The 12,956-nt window shown below is 52.4% G+C and overlaps 2 protein-coding genes across 8 annotated transcripts in view; both read left to right on the top strand.

Moving 5' to 3' along the window:
• Sh2d3c (SH2 domain containing 3C) overlaps window positions 1-7,117 on the top strand; it is a 38,307-nt gene extending 31,190 nt beyond the window's left edge. For 4 of the 5 annotated variants that reach the window (XM_008825142.3, XM_008825113.3, XM_008825118.1 and 1 more), the window contains 6 exons: window positions 1,557-2,089; window positions 3,078-3,193; window positions 3,647-3,818; window positions 4,336-4,447; window positions 4,744-4,950; window positions 6,531-7,117. In XM_008825142.3, the coding sequence (XP_008823364.1) occupies window positions 1,557-2,089; window positions 3,078-3,193; window positions 3,647-3,818; window positions 4,336-4,447; window positions 4,744-4,950; window positions 6,531-6,706 (1,316 nt within the window). In that variant the 3' untranslated portion in view covers window positions 6,707-7,117. The remainder of the gene's footprint in view (window positions 1-1,556; window positions 2,090-3,077; window positions 3,194-3,646; window positions 3,819-4,335; window positions 4,448-4,743; window positions 4,951-6,530) is intronic. The other variant, XM_029559776.1, reaches the window with a different exon arrangement.
• Window positions 7,118-8,690: 1,573 nt separating this feature from the next.
• Window positions 8,691-12,866, top strand: Tor2a (torsin family 2 member A). Of its 3 annotated transcripts, none has more exons than XM_029559765.1 (5): window positions 8,691-8,905; window positions 9,609-9,874; window positions 10,586-10,761; window positions 11,647-11,778; window positions 12,077-12,179. In XM_029559765.1, exons 1-5 carry the CDS (start codon window positions 8,755-8,757, stop codon window positions 12,177-12,179), a joined length of 828 nt encoding a protein of 275 aa, XP_029415625.1. In that variant the 5' UTR covers window positions 8,691-8,754. The 3 variants fall into 3 exon arrangements, with proteins under 3 accessions (XP_029415625.1, XP_029415623.1, XP_008823314.1); XM_029559763.1 differs by having other exon boundaries at window positions 8,692-8,905; window positions 10,589-10,761; window positions 11,647-11,774; window positions 12,077-12,866; XM_008825092.3 differs by having other exon boundaries at window positions 8,694-8,905; window positions 11,647-11,774; window positions 12,077-12,866.
• The last annotated feature ends 90 nt before the right edge of the window (window positions 12,867-12,956 follow it).

Genomic DNA, 12,956 nt, shown 5'->3' with positions numbered 1-12,956 from the left:
CCACTGGACCTAGTTTCCACTGTAACCACATTACCAGGGGCCCTAATGACTGGGTGCGCCCCTAGGTCCACGTGTCAGCTCAGACCAGACTAGTGAGCTTTTGCTGCCTCTTTTTTTTTTTTTTTTTTTTTTTTTTTTTTTTTTGGTCTCTTTGAGACAGGGTCTCCCTGTAGCCCCAGCTGTCCTGGAACTCACTATGTAGACCAGGCTGGCCTTGAACTCACAGAGATCCGCCTGCCTCTGCCTCCCGAGTGCTGGGATTAAAGGCATGCGCCACCATGCCTGGCTATCATGAGACAATTTCTAAACAACATGCCATCATCAAATAGCTTGGAGGCCAAGGCTTCAGTCCTGGCTCTGCTGCTTGCTGGCTGAGTGACCTTAGGGGGAAATTGCTTAACCTCTCTGAGCCTCACTTTTCTCATCTGTAGAGTGAGGATCCCCAAAGTCCTTGCTTTATAGAAATCTGAAGAGAAGGCTCTCGTGGCAGTAAGAGCTCAAAAAATACCACTTTTGGCCTCATGAATGCTAGCACAGAGCCACACACCCAGGTCTCACCTCTGATTGGTGGAGGGTGTTGCTTTGTTTTTGAGACAAATTTCTCTATGTACTTCAGGTTGTTTTAGAACTCATGTAGCTCAGGCTGGCCTCCAGCTCAAAGCCATCCTTCTCTCTCAGCCTTCCCAGGACTATGATTTATTTTATTTTTATTTTTTTATTTTTTGGTCTTTTAGAGACAGGATCTCCCTATAGCCCCGGCTGGCCTGGAACTCACTATGTAGACCAGGCTGGCCTCAAACTCAGAGATCTGTCTGCCTCCACCTCCCAAGTGCTGGGATTAAAGGCATATGCCACCCTGCCCAGCTAGGAATCTTGACTTTTAATCTTAAATGACATGGAACACACTTCTAGGCATTTTTCCATTCCCCATTTTATGTTCCCCATTTTAAAATTTAATGTGCACAAGTGAATTTCCTGCATGTATGTAAGTGTACCAGTATTGTCCAGTGCAATGCCCTTTGAAGTCAGAAGAGAGCTTTGGATCTCCTGGAACGGTTGTTAGCTGCCATGTGGGTACTAGGAATTGAACTTGGGTCCTCTGCAAGAGCAGTCAGTGCTCTTAACTGCTGAGCCATCTCTCCAGCCCCCAGGGCTCTGATTTATAAGGATGTGCCACTATGCCTGGCTTTTGCCTCCTGGTGTTGATGGTTTTACTGATGACAGTATCTCTCCAGCACATTACACACTGTGTACCCAGTAAGTCATTTTTGCTAATTCACTGGGCAACGGTTCCACAAGGCACAATGGCCTCCAGCAGGCTTTGCTTCTCTGGACCACTGCTGTGGCTCCCTATGCTGGAGCCACTGTAGGGCAGTATTCAAGCTCCTCTAGTCCAAGACTGAGTTTGCCAGAGTTTGCTGTGCTTGGTATCCACTATGCCTGGAGGTGGGAATGTCACCATATCAAGATGGAAACTGCTCTTTGAAGAACAGGGAAGGGAATCCTCACTTTGGTGGGGAGCTGTGGTAACCAGTCCTTTCAACCCCTCTCTGCAGTAACTCATGTCCATGCTGCCCCTGCAGCCCCCTCTGCCACAGTGCTGCCTGCCTCCCCAGTTGCCCGCCGCTCTAGTGAACCTCAGCTGTGTCCTGGAAGTGCCCCAAAGCCCCCTGGGGAGTCGGACAAGGCCCCTCATGCCAGCCCCTCCCACACCCTCTGCAAGGCCTCTCCATCACCATCACTCAGTAGCTACAGCGACCCGGACTCTGGCCACTACTGCCAGCTCCAGCCTCCCATCCGTGGCAGCCGAGAGTGGGCAGCAGGAGAGGCCTCTCAGAAGGCCAGAAGCTCTGGGGAGAAGCAAAAGGAACTGTCAGAAAATGGGGCACCTGAGGGGGAGTGGGGCAAGGCCTTCACAGTCCCTGTGGTGGAAGCCACGTCTTCTTTCAACCCGGCCACCTTCCAGTCACTGTTGATCCCCAAGGAGAACCGGCCCCTGGAAGTGGGCCTTCTGCGCAAAGTCAAGGAGCTGCTGTCAGAGGTGGATGCCCGGACATTGGCTCGCCATGTCACCAAGGTTGACTGCCTGGTAGGTGCTGGGCATGGGTTGGAGGAGAGGACAGCACCTCTGTCCTCTGGCTTTGGGACAGGAGTCAAGGTGGTGAGGGACTCATTCCCAGATTCTCCAAGTACAGCAGAGTGAGTGGTCTGATTAGCCTTCACAGATACCTTTTGGCTCTGGAACTCTGGGCTGGTCATCTAGCCTCTGGACTTCCATTTTCTTCTTTGAAAGAGTTAAAACCGGTAGGCAGGTGTGGTGGTGCATGGCTTTAGTCCCAGTACTCCAGAGGCAGAGGCAGGAGGATCTCTGTGAGTTCAAGGCCAGCCTGGTCTACATAGTGAGTTCCAGGCCAGCTGGGGTTACAGGGAGACCCTGTCTCAAAAAAAAGAAAGAGCTAAAACCACATTCTCACAGCCTCCAGATGTTGGTTTGCTCTCAGGTCTGACGTTTGGGTCCACTCTGGGAATGTCCCAGTGTCAGCCTGAAAAAAGTCAACTGGCTAGGAAGAGAAAAGTGGGGCTCCCGGTCCCCACTACCCATAGTGGACAAACAAGCAAAAATAGTCCTGGGGCCATAAACTGTCAAGGACCTTATGAGGCTTTGACCAAGTCCCAGGTCTCTCTGTGCCTCAGTTTCTCCCTGTGCATTTTGGGAAGAACACTGGTCTCAGAGCTAGGGGTGTTATGCTGCTGGGTATGAAGCTGGGTAGTAGGACCAATGAGTGAATGTGAGCCAGTCCACCCCCTCCTGGGTCTTGGGTTGGCCCTCTAGAATGAAGGAATCTTGACTCAATCTTAAATGACAGGGCACACACCTTTAAGCATTTTCCCATTCCCCATTTTACAGATGGGAAAATTGAGGCTCACTCAGAGAGGGAGAAGCACTTGCTCCATGTTAGCAGTGAAGCTGAGATTCAAACCGGGCCTCTCAGCCAGACACCCCTCTTTAGAAGACTCCCAGATGGCTTGGGCCAACCCTGACGGGAAATTAATCAACCCTTTGGGCGTCCTTGCAGGTTGCTAGGATACTGGGCGTTACCAAGGAGATGCAGACCCTAATGGGAGTCCGCTGGGGCATAGAGCTGCTCACCCTCCCCCACGGCCGGCAGCTAAGACTAGACCTGCTAGAAAGGTGAGGCCCCATGGGCTGCTGGACGGAACCCCGGACAATCTCAGGACTTTGACCGGTCCTCCTATCTCACTGATCAATGGCAGCCTCAAAGCCATCCTGGTTTGCCGAAGACTGCATCTTTTATCCTCCTTGTCCATCAGTCTTGTCCCCGTCCATCATTATTGGCCTGGGCGTTCATTCTGAAAACAGATCAGTCCTTAGAATTTCATTGATCAATCACAAACCCCGCCTCCTGGTGTTCTGGTCCCGCCCCCAACTTATATTGACCAATCCGAAGCTCTTCATCTTGCGCGGGGGCGGGGGAGTGGGGGGGCACTCATTCAAGCCATGCCCCCTAACCTCTTTGACCTATTAAAACTTCTCTTTGGCTTTGCCTCCCTGATTGAAAGTGGCAGGACCCCGCCCCCACCCCACCCCAGACCCCGCTACCATTGACCTTGGCTGCTCCCCCAGGTTCCACACCATGTCCATCATGCTGGCAGTGGACATTCTGGGCTGCACCGGCTCTGCGGAGGAGCGGGCAGCGCTGCTGCATAAGACCATCCAGCTGGCCGCCGAGCTGCGGGGCACGATGGGCAACATGTTCAGCTTTGCCGCGGTCATGGGCGCCCTGGACATGGCCCAGGTACTGCGGGGGCCCGTGGGACATTCGCTGGACTGTCGGGGAGAGGCTTGGGGCGCCTTCTCTGGGGAAGTTATGGAAACAGGAGGAACTTTGGAGCCCCCAGGCACATGTTGGTAAAAGAGTAGCCAAGAGAACCGAGTTCAAGTGCTAAGTTCTCCCTTTGGGCCTCAGTTTCTCCACTTGTAAGATGAATGAGAAAACACTGAATTTAAAGAACACACAGTCGGGCTGGGGCTGTACCTGTGTTGGATGAGTGCTTGCCTGGTATGCAACAGGCCCTGGGTTTTAAACTGGACTTGGTGGCACACATTTTTCATCCCAGCACTCCCTGAGTTCGAAGTCAGCCTGGTCTGTGTAGCAAGTTCCAGGTCAGCCAAGGCTACATGGTGAGACTCTGCCTCAAAAAAATATTATTAGTTCATAGCTGGACGGTTGTTCAATGGGAGTGGCTTGTGGCCAGCTGCCCCTGGATGGAGGCCCCTTCCCTGGTGGGTTTCTCACAGTCTGGTCTCCTCAGATTGCCAGGCTGGAACAGACATGGGTGACCCTGCGGCAGCGACACACAGAGGGTGCCATCCTCTATGAAAAGAAGCTCAAGCCTTTCCTCAAGAGCCTCAACGAGGGCAAAGGTACCTTATCTCCCACCTTGCTGTGTGACCTTGCACAGGTTTCAGCCCTCTCTGGGATGGCAAAGAACCTTTTGGGGTGAGGGAGATGAGAATTTAACTTAATGCCTCACTTTCCCCATAGAGTAGCAGTGTAAGCTCTGGCTAGGTCCTGCTTGGGGGTCACCCCAGGAAAGGAGGGGCTGTCCCAGTAGTTAGGGACCCCAGGTGCCTCTCCTAGGACCTCAGGCAGCTCCAGAAGTGCGGTGGGCAGCAGGGCACTCTGGGTGTCTAAGTACCCATTTGTCCTCTCCCTGCAGAAGGCCCTCCGCTGAGCAACACCACATTTCCACACGTGTTGCCCCTCATCACTCTGTTGGAGTGCGACTCAGCTCCGGCTGAAGGCCCAGAGCCCTGGGGCAGCACAGAACATGGTGTGGAAGTTGTGCTGGCCCACCTGGAGGCTGCCCGAACTGTGGCGCACCACGGGGGTCTCTACCACACCAATGCTGAGGTCAAGCTGCAGGGTGAGTGGCTGTCTTGTCCCTCTGTCCTGTCCTCTCTCCTTGGCTCCTTTTTCTCATCCATCACTTGACTCACATTGTATAAGCAGCTGCTGGGTTGGGTGGGCCCAAAGAGATGACTGATGAGTACCTTTGGCTGTGTTTCTCAGCCAACTGGGCCTCAATGTTCTCATCTGTGCAGTGGGCATCTGGTAGGCCTGCTCTCCATAGGTGTCCAAAAGGTCCCCAGCCAAGGTCCTGGGTGAAGACAGACCTGCCTGGTCCCCAAGGAACTGAGTCTGGGGGACACAGAACTTCACTCTAGGAAAGAAGCAGAGAAAGCGGCCTCCGACAATGGCTGTTTCACTGATTTGGGTATTAGTTAAGCCACAAAAAAATTCATTGGAGAGCTGGGGATGTGCCTCAGTGGGTAGAGTGCTTGCCTAGCATTCAGAACCTCTGGGCTCAGTTCCCCAGCTCCTCACAAACTGGTTATAATGGGGCACTCCAGAGATTTGAGGCCATTCCCTAGCTACTTATCGATTTCAAGACCACTACAGGGAGACCCTGTCTCAACAAGGCCAAAAAAAAAAAAAAAAAAAAAAAATCACCAGCAACAAGTTAGAACCTATATCCACAAAAGAATAAGATTTTTTTTTAAAAATTTTATTTTATGTGTATTCGTGTATTGCCTGTTATCTATGTAAGTGCACCCATGTCATGAAATGCCCATGGAGGTCAGAAAATGGTGTCAGATTCCTCTGGAACTGGAGTTACAGACAGCTGCCATGTGGGCGCTGGGAATCGAACCCGGGTCCTCTGCAAGGGCAACCAGTGTTCTGAATCGCTGAGCCCAGAGGGCCGTCCTATGAATATTCTGAAATAGCTTTCTCATTTTTTTCTTTTTTAGAAAGAAAATTTTTTTATGTATTTGTAAAATGTGTTTCTTAGAAAAAAAAATGAACCTTATAGAAAAATACAAGATCTAAGATCTCCCCAACATTATATTGATATATTTTATTTTGTTTTGCTTTGTTTTTGAGTCAGGGTCTCCCTGTAGCCCCAGCTGTCCTAAAACTCACTATGTAGACCAGGCTGGTCTGGAACTCACAGATATCCACCTGCCTCTGCCTCTCAAGTGCTAGGATTAAAGGCGTGCACCACCACGCCTGGCAATTTACATTAATTTTTTATCTTCTAAGGAATGAGGATATAGCTTGGTGGTAGAGCACTTGTTTAACATTTCCAAAGCCCTAGATTCTAGCCCCATGACCCCCCACATGCACATGTGTGCACACACATGTATGCACACAGACATACACACAAATTCTCTTCTCCTCAGCACACACCTTTAATCCCAGCACTTGGTAGGAAGAGGTAGGAGGATCTCTATGAGTTCGAGGCCAGCCTTGTCTACACAGTGACTTCCAGGAGAGTCAGGATGACATAGTGTATATGTTGCAAATAGTTGATAAAAAGCTAGGTTCCAGTGTGCATAGTCATGTTGATCAAAACATTTTGTTGGATCCCTGGCAGTCTGGGGAAGGCCCCTATGAGAAGAGTCCTGAAGAATGTGGGTTTGACCCTATATCCCCATGTTGCAGGCTTCCAGGCCCGGCCAGAGCTCCTGGAGGTGTTTAGCACTGAGTTCCAGATGCGCCTCCTCTGGGGCAGCCAGGGTGCCGGCAGCAGCCAGGCACGGCGCTACGAGAAATTTGACAAGGTCCTCACTGCCCTGTCCCACAAGCTGGAGCCTGCCGTCCGTTCCAGTGAGCTGTGACCCCGGGGACCTTGCCCCTCTGCAGCTGCGGGCAGCTTCGGGGGCAGAGGGGCTCAGAACTTTCCCCCTCAGAGCACCTCAAGGACACTGTGATCAGCCCATGAATGTTCTGGGTTCAACTCCAGGATCTCCCTTGCACTTCCAGGGTCCTGTGTGGACTCTGTGCTCCGTCCCTCCACTATACACTCATCAAGCCTCTTGTCCTTCCGGAAGAACAAGAACCCCGTTCCTTCCACCAGCTTCTGCTGAGGTCCCCTGTTTTCGAGCCATGGGAGGCTCCTTGCACCTCCTCTCTCCTCTGGGCATCTATGACCAGAGATACCACAGCCTCCATTTTGCTGTAAATAAGTCTGTTCTGTAAATATGTACAGAAGCCATGTTCTTTAATATAATAAACTTTTATGACTCTTTCTTCTGTCTCATGAGGCCTGGGGGGTAAGAAAGTAGCACTTTGCTTGGGTGAAAGTGGAAAACTTCATTCAACAAATACCTGGTTAGCACCAGGGATATCCCAGACTATACCAGGAACCAGGGTTACAGAGGCATCAAGTTCTTATCTCAACAAGCTCACAGATCAGCAGGGGAGACAGTCCAAGTCAGTGGGAAAAGTAAGGCCTTCAGTCTTCTTGAGCCCAGGCCTGCACAAGGAAGTCATGGCAAAGACACCAGATGTTTGGGGTGGAAGGGCTTTTAGTCTAGAATCCCACTCCCCCACACACCCCCAGAACTGACATCAGAAGGGAAAAGGGACTTCTCCTAAGCCATAGCAAAATGGGTTAGAGAGATGGTTCAGTGGTTAAAAGCACTGGCTGCTCTTGCAGAGGACCCAGGTTCGGTTCCCAGCACCCACATGGCAGCTAATAACCTTCTGTAACTCCAGGTCCAGGGAATGTGATGCCCTCTTCTGGCCTCTATGGGCATTGTGCAAACATGGTACACTTGCATGCAGGCAAAACGTTTACTCATACACATAAAAAGAAATTAATTTTAAAAAGAAAAATCTCAGTGAAGGCAAGCTGTAAGTCTTGGCAGCTGCGTGGAGGAGGAAGATGGAGCAAAGAGGAAAAGCCATTCCATTTGCGTTAGGCCAGTGGTGAGATGCAGTCACAGCAGGGAGGGAAACTAGAGAAAAAAATGAAGCCTTTATTCCTTAGAAAAGGAATAGAAAGAAGGAAAATTACACTTTTCTGAGTAATTCAGAAGCTATGTGACTGCCTGGTTTATTAATTTACTTATTTATTCATTTATTTGTATGTGTGTGCACATGTGTGAAGGTCAGAGGACAATCTGCGGGAGTTGGTTCTCTCCTTCCACCATGCAGGCACTGAAGCTTGAACTGAAGTCCTCAGGCTTGGCAGCAAGCACCTTTACCCATTGAGCCATCTCGCAGGCCCTATTGATTATTTTCGGAGTCAACACACTTTATGTGACTATATCTCACCGAATAAGGCACCTGACTGGCACAGAGTTGCTCATAAAAAGCTGATAGTGAGCACTCTTTTATCATATAAAATCTTTTTTTTTTTTGGTCTTTTTGAGACAGGGTCTCCCTGTAGCCCCAGCTGTCCTGGAACTCACTATGTAGACCAGACTGGCCTTGAACTCACAGAGATCCACCTGCCTCTGCCTCCCGAGTGCTGGGATTAAAGGCGTGCGCCACCACGCCCGGCTTATCATATAAAATTTTAAAAGAGCTTTGAAAAGGCGCTTTGTAAAGTATAAGGTTCTGCAGAAGTTTTTGTTATTACTCTTGCGTCACCTTCTGCAGTCTTAATTCTTTATTCTTTGAAGCATGGTGATGGACCCCCTAGTTACCGTGGCCATGGAAACGCGGCCCAGTACCTCGAATTAGGCGGTTCGCGGCCTCCGCCTGGCGGCCACTTAGCGGTACTGCTACGAGACCTGCCGTCCAGCGTCGGAGACGCGAGGGAGGGGAGCCGGGAGTTGTAGGCGATGGGCGTGGCTGCCGCGAAGCGGTGCACACCGGGAGCTGTAGTTCGCAGGTCCAGGTGGTGGGCGGCCCCAGAGCGACTTCGGGCCTCACCCGGATGGCGGTTGTGAGGCGCGGCTGCTGGCCTTGGGGCTCGATCCTCGGGCTGCTCGGCTTAGTGTCCGCCGCGGCCGCCGCCTGGGACTTGGCTTCTTTGCGCTGCAACTTCGGCTCGTTCTGCGAATGCGACTTCCGGCCCGACCTGCCGGGTGAGGGGTGGGGAGCCCAGAGGGGAGGGGCAGGCGGCGGGCAGCTGGACAGCGGTGCACCCGGGCACCAACCCGAGGCGAGGGTCTGGGAGTGAGCAGTGGGGTGCCGGCGGGGGGCGGGTCTGCCGGGGTGGAGCGAGGCCTTTGACGGCGAGTCCTGCTGGCTTGGGGTAGGCCTCTGTGGAGGGGACTGGGAAGCCCTGGGGACAGCTTGTGCTCACTCCGGGTAGGTGCAGTCCTCAGAAGCGCCTCGTGGGGGTGCTGCCGACCTCAGGCTAAGGGTGGCTCCTGCACCCAAACTCCTTGCCCCTGTAGCCAGACCCCCCGCAGGGGCCATGCCCTGCCCTTCACTCGGACAAGTGTCCCAAACAGGGTCCCCAGACATGTCTTCCCTCTTGAACCTCTTGCCTTGATGGAGATGCCTCTGTGTAGACCAGGCTGGCCTTGATCTCACAGAGGTCCTCCAGCCTCTGCCTCCCGAGTGCTGGGGTTAAAGAGACGGGCCCACCACACCTGGCTTCTTTATTTGAAACAGTTTTCACTCTGGCACAGGTTGGCTTGGAACTCACTGTATAGCCCACCCTGGCTTTAAGATTAGCGGAGCTCTTCCTGCTTCAGTCTCCCAAGTGCTGGGATTACAGGCATGAGCCACCAGACCTGCCTTGTCCTTAGCTTTGACTCCTCCTTTTTTCTGTGGTCCTAGGTCTGGAGTGTGACCTGGCTCAACACTTGGCTGGCCAGCATTTGGCCAAGGCACTGGTGGTGAGGTCACTGAAGGCCTTCATACAGGACCCGGCCCCCAGCAAGCCGCTGGTCCTTTCCCTGCACGGCTGGACAGGCACCGGGAAGTCCTATGTCAGCTCTCTGCTGGCACACTACCTCTTCCAGAGTGGTCTTCGAAGCCCTCACGTGCATCACTTCTCCCCCATCATCCACTTCCCACACCCCAGCCACATCGAACACTACAAGGTAGGCTGGGTGTGTCCTGGATCCCGTCTCCTGCAGCATGGGGTGACAGACCCTGAGGAATGAGTCCTAACTCCAGAGAGGGCAGTCACTGGCCCCAAGTCACACAGCCAGTTGGAGCCTCAACCCTTAAAACCTATTGGGAACAGAGCTTGGGATGGGAATGTGGAGAAGCATGCTGTCTTTCATGAGGTGGGGGCAAATTATTGGTACCTGTGAGCCAGAGCCATCACTAGGCACATGGGGATTATACAAGGCAGATATTACTCAGAGAGTACCTGTGTTTACATTATCACCTGTCTGTAAAGCTCCTAGCCCCAACTTGGGGCTTAGGAAACACTCCTGGTAAATGCCAGTTCTGATCACTGTTGTTGATTTGCAGTGCCCTTTTCAGGCTGATCTGTTTCAGCTTCCAACACTCTAGGGCAGGTTCAGGGAGCAGGAAGGAGCCTCCTATTATAGATGCAGGAGCTGTCATGAACAGAGAGGTGGGATGCGTGGGTCTGTGTCTCTGTTCTCTTGTTGATTGGCTGTGTGACCTTAGGCAAGTCTCTGTCCCTCTCTGGGCCATCCTTTTTGCCATCTGTCTGCTGATGCTGTCTGGAAGCTTCTATCATCTCTCTGGGAAGGGGAATTTTCTGGGCTTGGGAAGAAGTTTGGGGTTGGGGGGGAAGTGTCTTGGGCTCCTCTGGAACTCCTGTGTCTACCCCATAGAAGGATCTCAAGACCTGGGTCCAAGGCAACCTCACTGCCTGCGGCCGCTCCCTCTTCCTCTTCGATGAGATGGACAAGCTGCCCCCTGGCCTGATGGAGGTGCTGCGACCTTTCCTGGGCCCCTCTTGGGTTGTGTATGGGACCAACTATCGCAAAGCCATCTTCATCTTCATCAGGTGCGGCTGACATTACAGTGGGCACAGTGGGGGACACTTCTCAGAGGTCAGCTCTCCAGTTTTGGCTGGTGCTCCCAGCAGAGTACCATTCCCCAGATTGCCTCTGCTCCTTACACTCTCTGTGGTGACTGTCATTTGAGGTGGCTGACTTCTCCTTTGACAGCCTCAAAGTCCTTTTGGTCTGTCTTTTAGCCCCTCTCTGCTGCTTTGTGGAGCCCCTTGCTGGTCAAGTGGTGTCCTTTTGTGGTTGAGAGGACACAGGCCTATCGGAAAGGGACTGCTTTCTAGTCCCCGAATCCCAGCTCTGTTTCCTAATTGTGATTCCTTAGGCAGAGCTGCTGCACCTCTCTGAGCTTTGGTCTCACTTCTGAGCTGTTGTTGCCCCACTGTCCTCCCGGAAGCTGGGTGAGGAGAGGCTGGGTTAAAGGATACAAAAGTATTTTGTAAACTGAGTATGGTGGTACGCATTTGTAATCTCAGTATTGGGAAAGCTGAAGCAGGAGATAGCCTCAAATGTGAGGCCAGCCTGGGCTATAATAACAAGACAAAAAGTCGTTTTGTGAATTGTGAAGTGCATGGTATGAGCCGGGCGTGGTGGCGCATGTCTTTAATCCCAGCATTTGGGAGGCAGAGGCAGGCGGATCTCTGTGAGTTCCAGGCCAGCTGGGGCTACAGGGAGACCCTGTCTCAAAAAAAAGATTAAAAAAAAAAAGTGCATGGTACACAGACATGTTATTGTCATGGTTGTTCCCATAGTTGAGGAGGAAAAGGGAAATGGGCCATTTTGCCCACTCTGAGTCATGTTGGATGTGACTGGAAAGTAAAAGCCAAGTTTTGACCCTCTGGTCCCTCAGTGAATCTCAGCCTGGGTTCTTGTGACTTTAGCAACACTGGTGGTGAGCAAATCAACCAGGTGGCCCTGGAGGCATGGCACAGCCGCAAGGACAGGGAGGAGATCAGCCTGCAGGAGCTGGAGCCAGCCATCTCTCGGGCCGTGTTGGACAACCCGCACCGTGAGTTGGCTCAGGGACCTGTCCTGGTAGGGCTTCACACCTAGACTTGGTGGGCTGGACTCCCTGGGGTGGGCCAGGTTCCCAGACTGTAAACTGAGTATGGCCTCAAATGTGAGGCCAGCCTGGGCTATAATAACAAGACAAAAAGTTGTTTTGTGAATTGTAAAGTGCCCTGTAGTTAGTTCCTCGCCCAGACTTCTGTGACCTGTACAAAATATACAGCTCTCCCAAATCTGTGCACTCATCCCCTGGCCCGAGGGGGCTCTGGCACCTGACTTCCTGCTCACCCTCCTTTTCTACAGATGGCTTTTGGCATTCTGGCATTATAGAGGAACGTCTGCTAGATGCCATTGTGCCCTTCCTCCCACTCCAGCGGCACCACGTGCGGCACTGTGTGCTCAATGAGCTGGCCCAGCTGGGCCTGGAGCCCCAGGAGGAGGTAGTTCAGGCTGTGCTGGACAGTACCACCTTCTTCCCCGAGGACGAACAGCTCTTCTCTTCCAATGGCTGCAAGACTGTGGCCTCCCGGATCACCTTTTTCCTCTGATGCCACGAGGTGGCACCCTTGCCTAGAGGAGGCACTCCTCTGCCTAGAGAGACCACACAGCAAGGCCTGGGGCCTCCTGTGGAGGGACTCTTTCCTAAGCTGGCTGGCAAGACAGACCCAGAGCAAAAAGTCAAGATGGAGAATGGTGCTGACCAAGCCGAGGACAGAGGGCTGGGAAGGGCTTGGCCTCTTGACTGGTTAGAGGGCATCTCCCCAGGCAAACTCCTGGGCATCCCAGAACCTCACTGAGCTTTGATCTCACCCTGCAGTCTGAGCCTTCTCAATGTGAATTGCAACTCAGGGACCGAGGCTCCTGGCTGCTCCCTTCTGGGGCTTTTACCTGCACCTTTTACCCTGACTCCATACCTGGACCTCAGCCCCACAGCCTGTGACTGGAGCTGGAAACTCAGCAAGGCCAGGCTGGGACTTCACAGTTTCCATAAATGGAGGAACTTGAGCTGCCACCCTGGGCCTGGATTTCAAAGTTTTTAATTTTGTAAAAGAAGAGAACAGGGATAATAAATTTAGCCATGGGACCAGAAGAATGTTGGCTAAGGTTTCTTGTTACCCTGGAAAGGGACCACTTTGCTGAGAGCCAGGGTGTTGGGCAAAATCTGTTCTCTACTCAGCAAGAA

Source organism: Nannospalax galili, unplaced genomic scaffold (genome assembly GCF_000622305.1).
Source record: "Nannospalax galili isolate Female #2095 unplaced genomic scaffold, S.galili_v1.0 scaffold290, whole genome shotgun sequence".
Lineage (NCBI taxonomy): Eukaryota > Metazoa > Chordata > Mammalia > Rodentia > Spalacidae > Nannospalax > Nannospalax galili.
This window is presented reverse-complemented; position numbering and strand designations above follow the sequence as displayed.

Excerpts from the sequence above, each read along its gene's own strand:
- Tor2a (XM_008825092.3), top strand. The coding sequence starts at position 8,755 with ATGGCGGTTGTGAGGCGCGGCTGCTGGCCTTGGGGCTCGATCCTCGGG. Across the intron at positions 9,875-10,585 it reads GCCACATCGAACACTACAAG|AAGGATCTCAAGACCTGGGT; the intron begins GTAGGCTGGGTG and ends TCTACCCCATAG. Across the intron at positions 10,762-11,646 it reads GCCATCTTCATCTTCATCAG|CAACACTGGTGGTGAGCAAA; the intron begins GTGCGGCTGACA and ends TTGTGACTTTAG.